General features: G+C 41.5%; 1 protein-coding gene across 1 annotated transcript; it reads right to left on the minus strand.

The window, feature by feature from the left end:
* Positions 1-1,699: 1,699 nt before the first annotated feature.
* NOM1 (nucleolar protein with MIF4G domain 1) lies at positions 1,700-16,689 on the minus strand. The gene is made up of 11 exons (XM_064445024.1): positions 15,786-16,689; positions 15,487-15,611; positions 14,696-14,891; positions 11,779-12,102; positions 11,161-11,271; positions 9,767-9,934; positions 9,004-9,125; positions 5,096-5,228; positions 4,605-4,736; positions 3,776-3,885; positions 1,700-2,787 (listed from the first exon to the last, which is right to left on the minus strand). The coding sequence occupies exons 1-11, from the start codon at positions 16,659-16,661 to the stop codon at positions 2,610-2,612; spliced, it is 2,475 nt and encodes an 824-aa protein (XP_064301094.1). The 5' UTR covers positions 16,662-16,689; the 3' UTR covers positions 1,700-2,609.
* Between the last annotated feature and the right edge of the window lie 2,684 nt (positions 16,690-19,373).

Genomic DNA, 19,373 nt, shown 5'->3' on the forward strand with positions numbered 1-19,373 from the left:
TGTGGCAGCTTGGCCAGTAAGACCATGGAAAAAATTGTTAAATGTGGCAAGATCCAAGACTCAGGAATTCACATTTATCTTAAAGTTGTCAAATTTCTGTTTGACAGTTATTCCCTCACTGAACCACAGCGAGATGACTCTAAAACACCCGCAGCAACTGTCCTGGTACCACGACTGCAGCACTGTGGGCTGGCAGCGTATTTTGGCTGCTTTCCTTGAAAATTCAGTTTTTCAAAAAAATTTATGTTTACACAGAAATGTGACATGTGTAAAAGCTCCAGGCAGGTAAAATTTGTTTTCTTCAGAAACAAAGCAATGGCTCTAATAACTAAGCTTGAACCAAACATACTAGCTGTTTGGGATAAGCAACAACTAATGCAAGTCTCAGTTTTAAAAAAATTGCAATTGTAATTTTAGACTGTAAGGTTGAAACCATCTCCCCTAATTGCATAGCAACACCTGCATCGCACTGCCTCGGGCAGCTGCAGCAAGTGAATAGGCTCGGACCCATAAAACACTAGGCAATCTTTCCATGGGCAGGAAGGGGCGGTCAATTCTTATCACCAAGCAAAGCATTCAAATGAGGAACTGGCAGCCTGACACATTTAATTTAAGGAAGATGTTTCAAGATTTATCTTGAGGAGCAAAGTTGCCTCAACCTCCCAGCTGGAGCAATGTGTTTCCATTTACGTGTTATTAAACCACAAACACGTTGAAATGCTGGGTCTACCTAAACTCCTGCAAAAAAGGTAATTAATTAGGTGGCTGCTGCAGTCTAGGGGGAGCAATTTTTACCCACCGAGGTCCCATGCATTCCACAGCAGCCAGTTTCTAGGGCTTGCACAGATTTCCTCCTAAGTCCAGCCTCAAAAACTAAAATACCAGGGTCAGCACGGCTGTTTGCAAGGGAGCTGTTTACATGCACTCTTCAAAGTTGTGACTTTAGCATCCCTCAAAATAGAGCGCTGATTTTTCTGCTGCCCAGACTTCTGGTAATTGGTATGAATTTTAGAGATACTTCAACTGATTTTTTCCCCTCTCGTCAGTTGTCTGTAAGATGCAACTGAGGGGAAATAACCAGTTTCGTGTGCTTAAAGGCTGCCAATGGTATGAAACAGGCTGAAGAAATCGTCTTGCTTTGTTCTTTCGATAGTAATCTCTTCTGTGTTGTTACCGTGCCAGCATAACCTGGGATTTTGAAACAGCCTCTCTGCTCCCAGAACACCTTGTTCCCTACAACCTGCCCTCACCAACAGACAAAAGGTGAGAAAACAGCTCCCTGGCTGCTGGGGGAAACACTCCTCTGCCTGAAAATATCGCTCATACAACTAAGCAAGCAAAGCATTCTACATTCAACTCTTGGATTAAAAAATAAAAAATTTAAAAAATTCTGGTCCACCTCTCTACTGTAGAACTGAAAATTTTCTGGAGGATACCTACTGGGAGCAAATTTTCCCAATAGGGACAGATCCAAAGTAACAGAATAGATCAATTGGTATCAAATTCAATTAGGAGGCACCTTGAGTGAACTATTGAACACCAGAGGGCAAGCCTGGTTATAGAAATAGGGCTGGCAGCGCCAGCACAGGTAGGTCACACAGATGCAGCACATACTGCAGACAAGGAAGTGCTCCCCCCCCGCAATTTAAGGTCATTCCCTTCCTGGCAATCCAGCTAGAGTAAGGCAAACAGCAGAGCCTTTAGAAAAATTGCAGTTTAATGTGTAGTGGTAAGGTGACAAAAGAAAAAACACCATTAACTAGTGTTACAGAAGGAAATGTATATGATTTTTTTTTAAAAAACCCACCTGAATGGAAAATGCAAGCAAATTCTTAAGGAAGGTATTCTCTTATCAAAAGACTCGTACTGATGTTATGCTTTATGCCTAGAAAAATCTGATTAACACAAGTGATTAGGCAACTATAATTTTACAGCTGTAAAAACAGGCTAAAAGAACAATAAAACTACGCTGTAATCTGTAAACCCATAATAACTGGGCAAAGTCAGATCTTCAAGTCGTTTCAACTACAGCTTTGAATCCAGCTGAAGATCTTTTCCTGACCCACGGTCACATAAACAATTCACAGAATTAGCAGTTAACTTCAATACTTTAAGAAAAAAGTTGATTTATTCTAAAACTGACTCACCAGTACTTATGCCATCTAGCGGCCTGTTTCTTCAGGCAAGTACCACGATTGATTATTAAAAGCCTTTGGTGAAGGCTGCTTCTTTGGCAGACAGCGGTCAGTAGTATGCTATTATTTTAAATGAAAGGTTAGAATGTGCAAAGCAGAATGCTGCTGCTTGACGGGGAGTACCACAGAGGAGAACTTAATCCTCTTCTCCAGATACTAACCACCACCATGAAGGACTCACTGAAAAGGGACATGACAAAAAACACATTTTCCCTTTCTTCAGAAAGGCCTCGTATCACCTTCAGTTAAACCTGTAACTAGTGTGTAGAGCAACGTAACGGCCTACATCAAAAAATGGATCCTTTAGAGTAACATGGCTCTTATTCACAGTTATTTGGGTCTCAAAGACTAACATAGCTTTGCATCTTCACGCAGACTCAGTTTTACTTTATGTTTTATTAGAGGAAAACAGAACTATAGCTTCAATTTTGATTCTTTTGCTTGCAAAGCCTTGGTTGCTAGTTCAACTCTTTCTTTTAATAAGCTAGTTTCTTCAGCACTTTTTTGGGCTTGCACATTTTTCAGTACGAAGTGGGTAAGGAAGAGTTTCAAGCCTTCCCTTAGCAGTCCCAGTTTGGGGTTGTCAGACACCCTGTAAAGATACAGATCAAAAATAATATTTAGTATTCCACTGCTTCAGAAGTTTCTTGATGTTTTCCTTTAACTTCTTCAGAGATGTAGAAAAAAGTCCAACCTACAGAAGGAGCTTTTCTGAAGGGTTTTCAAATTACCAGCAAGTCTATGTTGGTTTGGCAAACAGTCCAAACACGCTCAACGTGCAATTGATCCTCAGCAATAAAATGGAATATTGGAGCCTTCGACTTGCTTAATGCAAACAATTACATTACAGCAACAAAGGAGGCACACACCATGTGTGAGCTCCCTTGTGTTGCAGCATAACAGTTGAAACATCATCACCTAATTTTTTCTAACTTTATGTGACGTTGCAAGTTTAATACAACAAAATCATCCTATCACAGAATAATTTCAGTCAGAAAAGATGTCAGCAGGTCATCTTGTCTGACCTCCTGTTTAAAGCCAGACTAACATCCAGGTGCGGTCAGGTTGCTCAGAGTCTTATCCACTCAAGTCCTAAACATCTCCAAGGATAGAGGTTTCCCAGCCTCTCCAGGCAACCCTGTCCCATATACAAAAATAAGATTTTTCCAGACAATGTTGATTAAAAAAAATCCCCAAACCTTTTCCCTCGTTACTATTTCTTTTTTTCCCTTTTACACTCAAGATACCTTCTAGCAAAGACTGCTGGGAGAGTGAATCCCACTGCAAACAGAAAGCAAGTAATTACAAAGCTCTGCTCATGAAAATCTTATGACCAAAATGATCCAATATCTTAAAGCCTTATTTTGTATAACAATCCTCACAGCTGTATCTATATCGAGCCTGCACTAACACTCAAATGATATGCTTCCCCCCACTCACCGGGAAGAGTTTACTTTTTAAGGGATGGATGGCTGATCTTTGGAAAAGGTACTGTATAATTCCAAACAAAATAAGCAAACGTCTTATCTCCTTAACTACTACTCACCAAGGGTCCCCTGGAGATCTCTCTGATTACTTACCTCACAAAAATGTCACTGATCTCTTCAGCATCTGCTTTGATTAACAGTGTGCTTAATACTTGTCGCAAGAAACGGACTTTGGGTTTATCCAGTTCACTGAATTCAATTACCTAGTAGAGAGAGGGACAATTAGATTAATTCAAATACCTCAAACAGCTGAGTTCTCTTCTAAATGAACAGTTTTTAGCACACCAACTGACCTCCCATATATACTGAGTCTTAAGTCTGGCACAGAAGAATTAGCTGAGCACGCTGCTTCCAAAAGCCAATCAATAAGGAAGCAGAGAAGTTTCTAAGGAATAACCTGTCTATTAATACCAGAATACCAGATATAATTTCTCAATTAGATAAATACTTCAGAAGTACCTCGGACAATCCATGTAACTGCCTGTTTAATACATTTCAATTATTCTTCTAATGAAGTTCTATGGACTCCCTGTTCTGAAATCCAAGTGCTCAGTTGATTTCTTTCTGGTCTCATAAAAATCAACACCAGCTAAAAAGCATAGCACAGAATCCACTGACAAAGCCTGTTAATGAAGGGGGTTCATTTCCCACTCTGGATACTCCAAAGAAAATAATCTTACAACTGCTCTAGATATAGAATTGTAGACTTTCTGTATGCCTGGGTCACCTCAGGTTTCCTTTTCCCCAAATGATAGCATTACCATAATCAATGGGATTAATCTGGTAATTTTAGAACAAGCTTTGTCTTTGCTTATGACCATGAACAGCTAGTTAACCAGCTAGGTAACAAAAATTACATTGTACACAGAACTAGCAAATGCAAGGAAAACATAGAAGTATTTTGAAAAGAAAACACACCAACCTTGAGAACTGAAAGTGGCAATGATTTTGTCCTTAATAAGTGAGCCAACAGTGACACCAAGTTGGAGATGGCAGTGGCTGACAGGTTTTCTAAATCTCTGATTTTGTCCCAAATACTAAACTGAAATGTCATCTAGGTGTCAAAGGAAAAAAAAATCCTACAAATCAAGTGACTGTTTAAATGAGTAACAACACAACAAAACCTTTTGACCTTCTATCCTTTATGAGCCCTCTGTTAATTAACAGAGATGCTCACACTGTTCAATTCTTTCACAATGTGTACAGCAGAGGAAAGCAAACCTGCAGGAGTTATGTTATTTCCTATTCAGACCTGACCATGAGTATGCCTTAGTGGATACATAAGTATACCACCAGAATTCTTCCTCAGGATCAAGATCTTCCCAGGCATGCATCCATTCTCAAGTATTTAGTAACAGTCTTCCTAACCGCAATAACGACAGTAAACCAAAGTGAAAGCAGATTTTTCTTCACCTGAAATCGTCTTTCATATTCACAAAACTTGTTAGCCAAAAATGCATAGAAGGGGTTATATGTCTTCTCCTGCAAGCAGCAGTAAAGGATAACATGAACAATTTCTCTCTCCTGCTGATCTTTCAGTCCAAGCCTGAAATTTAGCAAGAGAATGAGAATAGCTTAGCAAGGAAAAAAATTACTGCCATAAAGTAAGAGCTATGGTCAACATCTGAGAGTAATACCTAAAACCTCCTCCAAACACATTAAATTTTACGTGTTAGAAAGTCCTTGTTAATTCTTTAAAACACTGAATGGACTCAAACCCTTAAGATGGTGGGCTAAATCAGTATCCCGGTACGGCAATATGGAAATGCTGCAGTATTATTGGTGTTAAAGGAGCGGCTGCAAAGCAGGACCTCAGACAGACAGAAGTAGAATGATACAAGTATAATTACCCCCTGGGGAAGGAAAGGTAGCCCACTCCATGTTTGTAGCTCTCCATGAAGAAAAACAGAGAAGGCACTGTCATCATGGAGCCTTGTGCCTTTGAACATAGCGCTAGTACTGCAGCAAGTGCTGCTCCATGGTGTACCAATACAAAGATTAAATAGTGAAACAAGAACTGTAGGATCCTGTTGCAGTTATCTCACACTTGTACCTATGGTCATAGGAAGAAAAATAGCCTATGGATCAGTATAAGCCTATTTAGAGAAATGTGTTGGGGGCCCTTTCACTTCTGTGGTACTTACTAGGAATAAGAAAATATTTTAAGATGGTTTTCCTACTTGGTGATATGAATCTTTTAACCTCTAAGTCAACTCCATGGTACATAATACTTGAAATTCATTATTGTTTGACAGTAGCCTAAGAGGATGCAGTCAGTGATATCAAACTACCTTAAAAAAAAACCCAAAAAGCCTGAAGAAAACAGTCAGTATCCATGAGTACTTATGTTGGCTGCCTCAGCATAAAGGCCAAGGACTGAACAGCCTTCCCACTTGAACAGCTGACCAGTCTAGAAGAGGGCTGAGACACTTTGGCAGGGAATGGTAACTAACTTGCAATGCACCTGTTCTGTGAATAATATGATTTAGCTTCCAGGGCTGCCAAATGCTTGGCAGCATTAAAACCAATTAAAATGAAAAATACTGCGTATTATAATCTGAAAAATGCCAAGCAAAATTCTTTTCATTGCTTCAATCTCAAGCTTCATATGGTATTAGTATAACTCAAGTGTATTTTCTAAGTTTGACTCCACTGGAACTTGCCCTACAGTCTGTATAGTACAATTTGTCATTGCTTGAGTCTAATATCGCTCGTTTGTATACACCTCCAGACATCTGCCATTGCATTTGATCATAGACACATACCAGATTAACAGAGAAAATATTGTCTTTCAGCCAAAACCCCCTGGAATTTAAGGTTTTACAATATGAAAACCTGGGATGATTTCTAGGCTGATTGCTAATGAGCAGTGAAAACTTAGAAGTCTGCTTCTCCAAAAGAGACCAGCACTGTAAGTGCTGTGTCTGTGATATAATTCGCTTGCTCTCAGCCAAGTTCTATCTGATTTCATTATAGAGCAACAAAGTTGCAAAAAGTTTTTGAAACATACACAGGTTTTCAGCCACCATACGTGCATTTAATAGATGACTTGTGAAGTTACATTACTATCACTAATTTGGCACACTCTCCTTTTCCTTGTTCATCATCACTTCTATCATGACTTGCTTATTTAGGAAACATTCATGTTGCCAGACAGCTGTAACCATGTAAATCAGCACTCTGATGTTCAATTTTGTTCTTACCTTCACTCCTTCACAGACCTAGCAGTATTTTGTCTTTTCAGACCTAGCATTCATAAACTTCTAAATTTAAGAGTCAGGATTGTCTTTCACTGCTGAGCTTCACCATAAGCCTGTAGAGATTTCAGAAGCCTGATAAACTTATACAAAGAATATACAACCACCTCACCTATTACATCATTCATGAGTTACAATATTCCCATGGACTTGTATGTCTTGATCACTAAGAATTTCCCTCTGTATATGGGATAACTGCCTCTGAAGTAGAATATTTATCACCAGAGGAAGCCTGCCTCCAAGTAGGTTAGTTATCATCCGCTGAAGCCCAGCACTATCATTGCCTTCAGATCAAAAATAGTAATACTCAAACCCACCTTTTAAAAGTCAGTTCAAACGATTTTAGTAGATACAGTCACATACTTGCTGTCCTGAATTACACACCACACTACAACAGGATATTAAAGACTTCTACAAGTTTCAATTTTTTGTGAGACAAAGTTCTCAAATTCTTCATCTCTATGAGATTTCTTAAAAAATTGCCTCTTCATCAAACTTAAGAAGCATTCATTCACCCATCTGTGGTTTGTGAAGAAGGTGCAGCCTTCCAGCTGACGAAATAGATCAAGCCTCACTCTCTTCTCTTTGTCTCCAGTGATGTTCCCAGTCCTCCCTTTACATTGACACTCCTGCGATCACAAGCTGAGCTGCTTCAGGGAGCTGTTTTGCCCTCAAACTAATAATTTTCTTTTGATGTAAGGAGGAGAAAGACAAGCAGCCTGGATTTAAAATGGTTTAAATTACCATTTAACCACACCTCAACTCTGCCAGAGATCTAGCAGCAGATGAATCAACCAGTGCAGTTAAACTACGTATTTCTCAGGCTCTTCCTCAAGGGACATCAAACATATGAATATAAATTCCTATACACTCTGGAACGCATGGTCACATTAAAGTTAATTGCTTTACTGAAAATTCTGTGTACTTTCCATTATACTCTGCCAGATGTGGGCAGATTTGTGAATTTCTAAGTTTGCAGTATAAAAAAATTGGTATTACACACACCAGGCAATCTGCAGAGAGTCGTTCTGCCAAGCCTGCATGTATACAGATTTGTATACTAGTTTAAATAGCACAGATGAGAGTCAAGGATCAATTTGCAAATTGAACTACTGGGTCTTGGCAAGAACTGCAGCAGCAGCTAATTTCTTTTAATTGAACAGGCCATATTATGATATTGGAATGACTCCATTCTCAGTCTTAAATCCAAGGTATGTTTTGCAGAAGTGGCATTTAATCAAATATTAGTTGACTTTATTACAAAGTCTGTTTTGGTTTGGTTAGCAAATTAAATAATTGCATGCCATCCTTGTAAGACAATTCCCTTGAATTACAAGGCTGCAATAGAAGTTCAGACCTGATCTCTCCCCTCCTAGTTACTACAGATTTACAATTAATATTCTGACAAACACAAAGAATAGCTTAGTTGAGCTTTTCCCTGATCACATCATCTTCTTCTAAAGAGCTGTTTGACAAGTGGTAAGGAAACTGGTCTTAACATGAAATGTGACCTTGGCGCAAATTCAAAGCTAATAAATTCTGCAAGAGGGAAGTGGAAGTGCTAGAACACTACCAGGCTGTGCAAGTATGGACAGAGACCTAAAGATGGCTTAACAAGGTGGCAAGAAGGAAGCGGTAGTAGTCCGGAAATCCAGTGACAAAACCTAGAAGTGTTCTGAAGGGGCTTCTGGTCTGCCTCTGTAAGGAAGCAAGTTTGCAACAGACTTCCATCTACTAGACTGGGATGCACCTCTTCAATGCAAAAAGGTACAGGCTTCTGAAGTCAAAAGATGCTGTAAATCACAGTTATAGACACGCGTGACAATAACAAGGGCTACTCCTTTCCTCTGACTGCCACTCAGGTCTGCCTGCCCTCTACTAGTCCTTACACCAGGGTTTTGGTCTGTCTCCTACCCTTTTACCCTACGTGGATCCCTAGCTAGGCACTTTTTAAATTGTATTATTAATTAAATGCTCTTAAGCCCAGATCAGCAATGTTATTTTTCCAATCCAGCTAATGCTATTTTTAGTTCTAGGCTGTCTTCTGTGCTAGTCTGTACTTACTTGAGAAGCTTTTCAAAGGCATCCAGGAAGTCTTCACTTGTCATCAGGACACAAAAAATACTTCTCCTGATATCGGTGTTCATTCTCTGCTTACGAGCAAGCTCCATTATCTTTGAACTCACCTGAAAAAAAAAACCAACAACAATTAAATGCTATTTTATTTATGCTTGCTTTAAGAAAGCTGTTTCTGTGCAGTCTCTAATACGACCGTTAATGAAGATCTCCAGTAAACTATGAAGCATCAGTCCTAAGGTCCTGAGCTTTTGTTCAGAGGCACAGGCATCATCAGGAGCTCTTTCAACTAGGGAAATACATTTTAATGTATTTTAATTGTACCAATTATTTTTAAGACATGCTTCCCTAATACAAGTCACCACGATCACCTCACCACACTACTTTTAGGATCAGCTTAGATACTTGGACAACCCACAGACAGACACCACTACCTGTCAGAATTCATACTAGCAAATCCACTTTAGGTCAAGCCTCTTCTTCCACTTATATAACACGTTACTTTTGCAACTCCACAGGATAAGGAAAAACAAGCTATACCATAATATTTGTAGTAACAGCTCTTATGAAGCACTTGAGCACAAAATCTTGAAAAACGTTAAGAGGAGAATTTAAAGTCCAAAAGCTTAGTCTTACAGGAGTCCATTAAGGTTTTTTTTGGTGTGGTCTGAAAGGAACTTATTCACCTGTACGAATAATACTCAAAAGATCACAAACACTTAGACTTATAACTAGCACTGCTCGGATTTACCTTTCCTATATGCAGTTTTTGCTGAGCCTTGCTGTTTGTATCATTGATCATTGGTGCTCCACTCCAGGATGACCCTATGATCCACCAGCGACCAACCTGATCAGCACTGAGGAGAGATTCCAGGGACACACGGAGCTGAGTTTCTTTCCCAGAACCACTGCTGTGAACCTTGAATAACAAAATACAAAAAAACCCACAAAAGTTTTTGTTTGAAGCTTTTTAAAACAAACAACAACCAAAACCCAAACCCCAACTAACCAACACATACTTTATTTACTTAAAATGACTTTAAAACAAATAACTTAATCTCCATAAAGGTCTTCACGTTTTCCCCCCACAACCTTTAGTTTCAGTCAGCAACCTGAAAAGAATTTATATGTTTGTCATACTTCCTAATCTCAAATACAAGAAGGTGCTTAAATATACATTTAGAAGCTACTCTTTTTTAAATTAAAAAAAAGGCAATCAATTAAAAAGTAGCCGTCTTCCAATCATAAAACTTGATTAGAATTCAGATTTGATGCTGACATTGAAAATCAGTTGCAGCATTTTACAATCTGGTCATGATTTTCCTTTTGATCACTTGTAATCAAATAAAATGACATGACAAACTGCCTTTTGTACAATTAAAAAACCAAAAAGTTTAAACTCTTTGAACAAAATAAGACTTTTCAACAAAACTGGACTGAAAATTTAAGACAGGAAATTCTACAGAACTAGGTTACCTAGCTTATTTTTGCCTGATCACTGATGTGCACATCCTGCCCTTAAAATATATCTGAAAAATATGATGCTCTGGTATTGTAGACATGTAGTGTAATTTTCAGGTTGGAGATACAGGGACTGTAAACCAGAGGCAAGTCTTGTGAAAATGAATTAGTTCCCAATCCAAAGAGAGAATTATTTTCACGCATTTTATACTGGGTTGCTCTAGACAAACTGCCCTCTCTCTGCCAAAAAAAAACCAAACCCAAGAAAAGTAAAAACATCCAGGTTTTCAGAAGTGTTAGACTTCCAAAATAATTCTGGTGAAGTTAGGAACGGGTGCCTGCATCCAAAAATCGATGGAAAAAAGAACTTGTCATAATGACTCATTTCTTCTACAGAGTCATTAAACATCCCACCATCTCTTTTTCAAGTATAGGACTTTGAGGCAAAGTCTTTGGCTAAATATTACGCCTTTTCTCAAACTGTTCTGCAGAAGGGTGGTTGATTGCTGACTAAACTTGGACACAGCTTAATACTTAATGATCTAAAAAGTGATTTTTGTCCACAAGAGTTTCTGACTGTTAAACAAATTAAAAACCAGTATAGCCCATTAAGCCACCGTACAATACCAATAACTACTCCTGGTTTAAGAACAGCTATACCACACATGTCAATAAGGTTCTCACCAGTGTTCTTTGCAATTTGCGGAGTTTTTCAACTGGTTCAGGATCATAACCAGGAATCTTACGCATGTCATTATTCCTTAGAGCCAACATAGTCTCTAGCATGAAACGAACCTATTGGGAAAAGAAATATTTCTGTGGATTATGTGCTGGGGGTTTCCTTAATAAACTAGAAACTGTACTTTGAAATTACTATTCTGTGAGAATAAGCAGCTCAGCTGGCAGTTACATGAATACAAATACAGAGGAGGATGTCTACTTTAACTCCTTCTATATTTGTGTTCAAGCTTCAATTCAGAATTTAATCTGCTAAACACCATGCCTCGGTGACCATTTTTTGAAGTGTACAAAGTATCACGAAACAGAAACACTGTCCATCGTGTAAGACGCAAAAAAGTCCTAGTCTCAACCACTACAAGCACTTCGGTGTCTGTGTCCTAAGAACTAATGGAGAAAGACAAACAAGAATGCAAATAACCTGAATGCAACAACTGAACACCAATAGTAACTTAGAATCTGAACAGAGTGTAGCCAAAAACATTCTGGTACATTAACACATGTATCCAAATGCTTATTGAAGTCTATTCAGAACAGAAAATGTTTTAAAACACACAAACATACCCTAGTCTGATCCTGGAGTTTCTTCTCTGCTGTGTTTGCTTTCCTCTGGGCTTCAGTGATCAGCTCCTTCAAAGCTAATGCATCATCTTTTCTTAAGGAAAAGCCCACATTTTTCAGCAGAAACAGAATCAACTCAATTTCTTTTTCAGTGAAAGTGCTAACAAGCTTTTTCAGAATATCAAAGATCAGCAGTGAATGAACCACATGGAAGTTATACAGATGAGCAATCAAGGCAAGCAGATTTTCACATTCTTTCCCTTCAGCATCACTTCTACAGAGTTCATGAAATTTCTTCACCACGGCTTCCAAAAAGTGAGCACCAACCTGGCAATAGTTCCATTAAGGGGAAAAAAATCCAGCAGTTAACTGTAAGTAGATTTTACAGACATCTGTAAAACATTCTTTTCTGGGGCACTGCCACTATTAATTTTAAAGAAATACTGTTGCTCCTCTCAACCAATACAGATGTTCTACATTTACATATACAAATATCTAAGTGGTGTGACATTTTCTTAAAGTATATGTTATTTACACCTCACATATACCATCCAGTCACCTTTTAAAGTCTGTGCAAGAAAAGCAAATGATATGAACTTACAGTACACATACATCAGAATTTGTTTACATAATTTTTATGGACACATATTAGCATCTTCCCAGCTGTTAGTCTAGCATGCTGTTACTGCTAGTTGTTCATCCACTAGAAGCTGCATGTCAAAAACCAAACGCATCACAGAATTCAGCATTCCCAAATAAAATCCTTATCAGGAGAGTAAAAAAATAATACTGTAAAACAACCCCCAACATACCAAATTTTCACAATTGCTGAGCATGAGCTTAGACCGATTTTGAAGTTCGGATAAGTCAGCCATTTGTCAGTGGTACAGCTGGAAAAAGAAATTTTGGAATCTCTATGTTTCTGAAGAGAACTGATGCTGAAGACTGGAATTAGGAAGCATACCAAAATTGAGGTAGGTAATGAACATAACATCCTCGTAAGTAAGCTTAGGAAGAGTGGGTTAGATGAGAGGACAGGGAGGTACACTGAGAACTGGCTGAAGGGCAGAGCTCAGAGGGTCATGATCAATGGAGCAGAGTCTGGTTCGAGGCCTGTAACTAGTGGTGCTCCCCAGGGCTCTGTGCTGGGTCCAGTCCTGTTCAACACATTCATCAATGACCTGGACAAAGGGACAGAGCGTCCCCTCAGCAAGTTCGGTGACGATACCAAGCTGGGAGGAGTGGCTGATACACCAGAAGGCCGTGCTGCCATCCAGCGAGACCTGGACAGGCTGGAGAGCTGGGCCGAGGGGAACCTCATGAAATTCAACAAGAGCACGTGCAAGGTCCTGCCCCTGGGGAGGAACAACCCCATGCACCAGCACAGGCTGGGGGCTGAACTACTGGAAAGCGGCTCTGCTGAGAAGGACCTGGGAGTGCTGGTGGGCAGCGAGGTGACCATGAGCCAGCAACATGCCCTTGTGGCCAAGAAGGCCAATGGTGTCCTGGGCTGCATAAAAAGGAGTGTGGCCAGCAGGTCGAGGGAGGTTATCCTCCTCCTCTACTCCACCCTAGTTAGGCCACATCTGGAGTACTGCATCCGGTTCTGGGCCCCTCAGTTTAAGAAAGACAGGGAACTACTGGAGAGAGTCCAGCGGAGAGCTACAAAGATAATCAGGAGACTAGAGCATCTCCCTTATGAGGAAAGGCTGAGAGACCTGGCTTTGTTCAGCCTGGGAAAGAGAAGACTGAGGGGGATCTTATCAACACTTATAAATATCTGAAGGGTGGGTGTCAAGAGGATGGGGCCAGACTCCTTTCAGTGGTGCACAACGACAGGCCAAGGGGCAATGGGCACAAGTTAGAACACAGGAAGTTCCATCTGAATATGAGGAAAATCTCCTTTTCTGTGCGGGTGCCAGAGCAGTGGCACAGACTGCCCAGGGAGGTTGAGGAGTCTCCTTCTCCAGAGACATTCAAAACCCGCCTGGACAGGTTGTTCCTGTGCCCCCTGCTCTGGGTGTGCCTGCTCAAGCAGGGAGGGCTGGATGAGATAATTTCCAGTGGTCCCTTCCAATCCCTACCATTCTGTGAACACATTACTGCTAAACAAGAACCAACCCCGCCCCCATTATTATGGTGCTAATATTTGCTGACTGGTCTTACAAAAATCAGAAGTCTCAGCAGCAGTACTCACTTGCGTTACAAGCCTTGGCCAGCTTAGGTTTTAAGTATCCAATGATCATATTGCACAAACGTATAAACACAGCTATTGGAATCCCAATTTCTGTATTGCTCAAACTAATCTTAAATGCAGCTGGGTTATTACACTTTTGTGTAATGCACGTTCTAAATTTATTTTACAGAAAAAATAATGGGGCTTTATAGTATCCTTAAATACTACAGTCTTAGATTTTTATATTCTGGAGTCACTCATACACCTAGTGAATTCCACTGATCATTTGCACGATAGGGCTTTAAAAAAACGACTTTTTCCACTGATGTAAAAGGATTTCTGTAGCTGCAGAGCTTTCCTTATCTGGATACACATTGTTCAAGAACAATATACTCAAATACCCAAGAGAACAAAAATGGATTAGTGTAATTAAAGAGGAGAAAACCTGAAGCTTAAAAAAATTAAGTTTTAGTGACAGAAAGATTTTGATTAAAAAACTGATGTTTTTGTAAGTGACCAGTGGTAACTCATGGAGGAAATAAATTAATCAGATAAGACAACAGACTTGGTCCCTTTCACTTGTGGATACCTAGTATAAAAGCTACAAATGCTGATGAAATTCAACTAGGGGTACTTTTTAGTGACACACAATCAAAAATTAAAAGACAATTCAAACAAAGTATCAAGGAAAAAACTCTACAACATATATTATTAAACAAAATTAGTCCCAACCACAAGAATTACCTCGATTCCTACATTATGATGAAGAATGCTGACCAAAAGGACATGCTCCATCATCAGTCTTGCAGGCATGGCAACTGGAGTAACACAAGCATTCATGAGAATATCTGTCAGAGTTTCATTCATGTCCTTTCTGCTGTTGGCCATGTAAAGATCTTCCATCTGTCCACTAATGGAGGCCAAATTTGGTTCACTCAACCTATTGAGAAACAAAACCCAATGTCCACTTTTTCTTCTCTTTACAGTCTGGAGAAATTAAGTATGAAAATACCTCATACTTTTCTAACATATAAGGTATATAAAATTCTAACTGACTGAACAAACTGCATATTGTATTCTGCATTTTACAGATAACATAGGTAAAAGAAAATGCCAATAGATTTCTCTTTTTAAAAATTCTCTAAAATTAAACCGTGTTAAAGTGTTAATTACTTTTTCTGTTCTTCAGAACTTTAACCATGCTTTTTGTGGGGAGTTATAACTCACACTATGAGGTTTTTTTTGTAGGCATACTTCAACTGACACTTAGTGAATTACACCTAGCACTTGCAGACAACTGCTGTGTGGAATTCAGCCCAATCCTAAATTTATTTTCTAGGTTTTTCAACTTCTATAACGACCAACTTTGAAGAACTTATATCAACAAAAGATAATTATTATTAAGGATAGCAGACATGATTGCCAACTTAAAATCAGTTTGTGAAGAGAAAAGTCACATCCTTGCCACTTTTCTTTGAGTAATGAGCACTGTCACATCAAACCAGAAAGATTAATGACTTTCCATATTACATTACCTATTAATGAGACCATTCACCATTTTCTTCAGTCTTCCCAATTCTTCTCTTTTCTTGTCATCTACTGTCTCCTGAGCTTTCCTTACTTGAGGGGGAACATACTTTGTAGCACCGTGATTATCACTCTTACCAGGAAAACAATAAAATACCAAATGAGACTAATATCTTAAATATTTGAACACAAATATACATTTCTGTTTAATATTTCTATACAAAACTTTTAGTCAAGTATATATTTTACCATCTAATAACTAACACCAAAGGAACAACTGCGTTGTCTGAGGCGAACACCCTACCTCCTCCTCTTCCTCCTCCTCCTCGCCGGGGGGCTCGCTGGCCTCAGGCACCCCGCCGTCCTCGGGGGACGAGGGCGAGCTCTCGTTCTCCCACTGTCCTTCCACATCATCCTCCTCGGAGGGGACTGAGGCGTCCTCGGAATCTTCCTCGGCCTCCTCCGGCTCTTCCTCGGCCTCTTCCCGCGGCCCTGGCGGACCCTCCCGTGGGCGCGGCGCCTCCTCCTCGTCGCTGCTCTCGCACAGGCTGCTGAGGCCGGCCCGGGAGCCCAGGGCGCCCAGCACGTAGCCTAGCCCGTCCCGCAGGAAGCTCTGCGGCACTCTCTCCGCCGCTGACCCCTCCTGCTTCTTGCGGCGCTTGCCGAGCCCCAGCCGCCGCTCCAGGCGCCGGATCTCCTTCTCCTCCTCCTCGTTGGCCTCCAGCAGGGCCCGCTTCCGCGCCGAGGCGGTTGCGGCAGCGGGGGGAACCAAGCGTGGTGTCGGTGCCGGCCCCGGACGCTGCTTTCCGACGGCGGCGGCGGGCGAGGCCGGGGCTCGGCGACGGGCAGCAGGAGCCGGCTTGGCTGGGGCCGGCTTGGCTGGGGCCGGCTTGGCTGGGGCTGGCTTGGCTGGGGCAGCGGCCGCCTCCACCGACTCCCCGCGTTGGAGACGGCGGCGGCGGCTCCGCTTGAGCCTACGCTTCTCCTTTCTCGCGTCCCGGCGGTTCCTGCGATTCTGCTTCTCCGAATCTTTCAGCAGGGGCAGCGGCGGCTGGCCACCAGCTGCCTGCACGAAATCCTGCACCGCGTGCCGCAGCCTGTCTAGCTTCCCGCCGCGGCGAGCGCGGGCGGCCGCCGGCCGCTTCACCTTCCCCTCAGCCACGCCGTGCCTGGGCGCCGCCATCTTGGGGAAGAGCCGACCTTCCTCTTCCGCCGCGCCGCCGCCATTTCGGGCAGCCGCGCCCCCTGCTGGCCGTTGGCCGCCGGGGCGGTCTCAGCTCTGAGATGGTCCTTGGCGGGCTGGAGCTCGCTTGGAACCCGTAACCAAAGCCGCTAAATCCGTAGCGTTCTCTCTCTCTCTCTCTTTTTTTGAATATATTTAAGAAAATGTAAGGCTTGTTACTCTTGTTACACAAGGGACTGGAACAATTCGTCCATCATAGCCCTGGCTGCGGTTGCAAGGCCCTAATGTCCGCTGGGCACAAGGCTCTTGCTAACGCCTTGTGAGGCTGAGGGATGTCAGCACCCCTGGCCTCTCCTACACCTGCCCAGTCCCCCATTTTAAGCCCGTTCCAACCCTGCCAAGCTCGGGTGTCTCTTCCTGAGCATGTCAGAGACAACGTACACTTCTGCAGCCTCTGCCTGGCGCTAATTTCTCTTGGGGCATTTCCACCCACAGCAGCATGTAGGAGAGGTGATAGGGCTGCTGGGACCAGTGGCCCCTGCCACAGGGATGGGATCCTCACCGCTCTGCCTGCCTTGGTGCGCACAGCAGGTGACAACTCGTCTGTCACTTATGTGATCAGAGGGAATTAAATGTCCCACGGCAGCTTGCTGCTGTCAGCAGAAAAACCAATTGGCTGGTCTTATTTTTAGTCTCTTTGCGGTACTCTAGGCTTATGTAACCTGCTGGGTTTGCATGTCTGGCCCTGTGTCTGTGTCTGTCCTCTCCTCCCACCAGCTTCGAAATCTAGTGCCAGTGTCAGCTGTGTCTGGCAGATGCCTGGAGTTCCCCAAAACACTGAATTTCCCTGAGTTTTGTCAAAATAGGTGGCTGGGTAGAGGAAAGAATTTCTTGGCTGAACGAAGTGCCACAAGATGAGCTTAGACCTTAGCAGACACGAAAAAACAAATGAAAGCCAGCTCGCATGACCCAGTTTCAGAAAAAGGGTCAGTCTTGCATCTCCTGTGGGGACCAAATCCATAGGGTGTCAGGCTTCATCATTTTGTTCTTTGGTGTTGCCATCCTGACCTCTCTTGAACAATGAAGTACTGCACAGGAGTTACATTTTACCTGAAAATTTAATATGGCTTCATAATTCAGAAGACTATTTTTTTCTATGCATGCTTCCATATTCTCTCATTACATCATATGTCCTAGATGACCCATGCTTCAGAAATCCAGCTTTCTCAAGGCTGATGATAATGAATCTTTCACCCTCAGTGACAAAATATGTTGCATTGATTTGTCAAGGCACTCCTTTTGCTACACTTTAAACTATATATTATGCTATAATTTATTGCTGGGCCTCTCTTCTTTCAAGCACAGACAGCTCACATGCATTTTGCATCCTATTTAGAGATTTATTGATAACAGTAATCCAGCAGCATGCCAGAATGCTGGATAAATATAGCCGAATATAATTTGAGAAAATATTAGATGCTTTTAAAACTCCAAGATCTGCATCTTCCTTCTGTCTCATCGTGTAATTTGTCATTCAGGGCAACAGAGCTTTCCGATAATGGGAAATTTCATGTATCTTCAAAGAGATAAAATGTCAATATTTGCCTTCTTCAGTACTTCATGTCACAAATGAAAATGTGGAAAGCATGTATTTTGCTGAACTCGATAAACCCAAATTTTGGTGAAAATGGGCATGCTACTTTTGCAAAAAAAGAAAAAGAATTATTATCACCTGTTTGTGAAGTAAAAATACTTTCTAAGAATTAAAGCAATATTTCAGACAAAATATAAACATATTCATCAAGATGTAAGATTGAAAGAAGTATCAATCTGCTTAATAGACTAATTCAGCATTCACATCTAACAATACTGTATCTAAATACATTACAACAAATATTTCAGATACTCTCCTAGAATACTGTGGTTTATTATTTTACATTTACCAGTTTAGCTTCAAGTACCTGGTAAATGCAGTCTTCTTAAAACCTAAAATGTGAATAATTAAAAACTCCTGTGTGCTGATTTTTGGCTGGGATAGAGTTCATTTTCTTCACAGTAGCTAGTATGGGTCTGTAGTTTGGATTTGTACTGAAAACAGTGTTGAAAATACAGGGATGTTTTAATTCCTGCTCAGCAGTACTTAGAATCAAGGCCTTTTCTGCCCCTCACCCCACTCCACCATCGAGGGGCTGAGGGGGCACAAGGAGCTGGGAGGGGACACAGCCGGGACAGCTGACCCCAACTGACCCCAGGGATGTCCCACACCATATGACGTCATGCTCAGCATATACAGCTGGGGGAAGAAGAAGGAAGGGGGGGACATTCATAGTGATGGCGTTTGTCTTCCCAAGCAACCATTACACAAGATGGAGCCCTGCTTTCCTGGGGATGGCTGAACACCTGCCTGCTGATGGGAAGGAGGGAATGAATGCCTTGGTTTGCTTTGCTTGTGTGCGTGGCTTTTGCTTTACCTATTAAACTGTCTTTATCACTACCCACAGGTTTCCTCACTTTTACTCTTCTGATTCTCTCCCCCATCCCACCAGGGGGGAGTGAGCCAGTGGCTGTGAGGGGCTTAGTTGCTGGCAAGGGTTAAACCACGACATCCTGTCAACTACTCTTCTAACCTTCCTATGTTGTTGAAATACCAGAAAAGGGGACAACACTGTTCCCATTATATGATTTTCATATCTGGATCTCTGCGTCATATGG

The sequence above is a fragment of the Phalacrocorax carbo genome, chromosome 2 (genome assembly GCF_963921805.1).
Source record: "Phalacrocorax carbo chromosome 2, bPhaCar2.1, whole genome shotgun sequence".
Taxonomy (NCBI): domain Eukaryota; kingdom Metazoa; phylum Chordata; class Aves; order Suliformes; family Phalacrocoracidae; genus Phalacrocorax; species Phalacrocorax carbo.

Coding starts and splice junctions, on each gene's coding strand:
- NOM1 (XM_064445024.1), bottom strand. CDS start 16,661: ATGGCGGCGCCCAGGCACGGCGTGGCTGAGGGGAAGGTGAAGCGGCCG. Junction 9,126..9,766: donor AAAAACTGCATATAGGAAAG/GTAAATCCGAGC, acceptor TTTTTTTTTCAG/GTGAGTTCAAAGATAATGGA. Junction 4,737..5,095: donor AATATGAAAGACGATTTCAG/GTGAAGAAAAAT, acceptor TTTGACACCTAG/ATGACATTTCAGTTTAGTAT.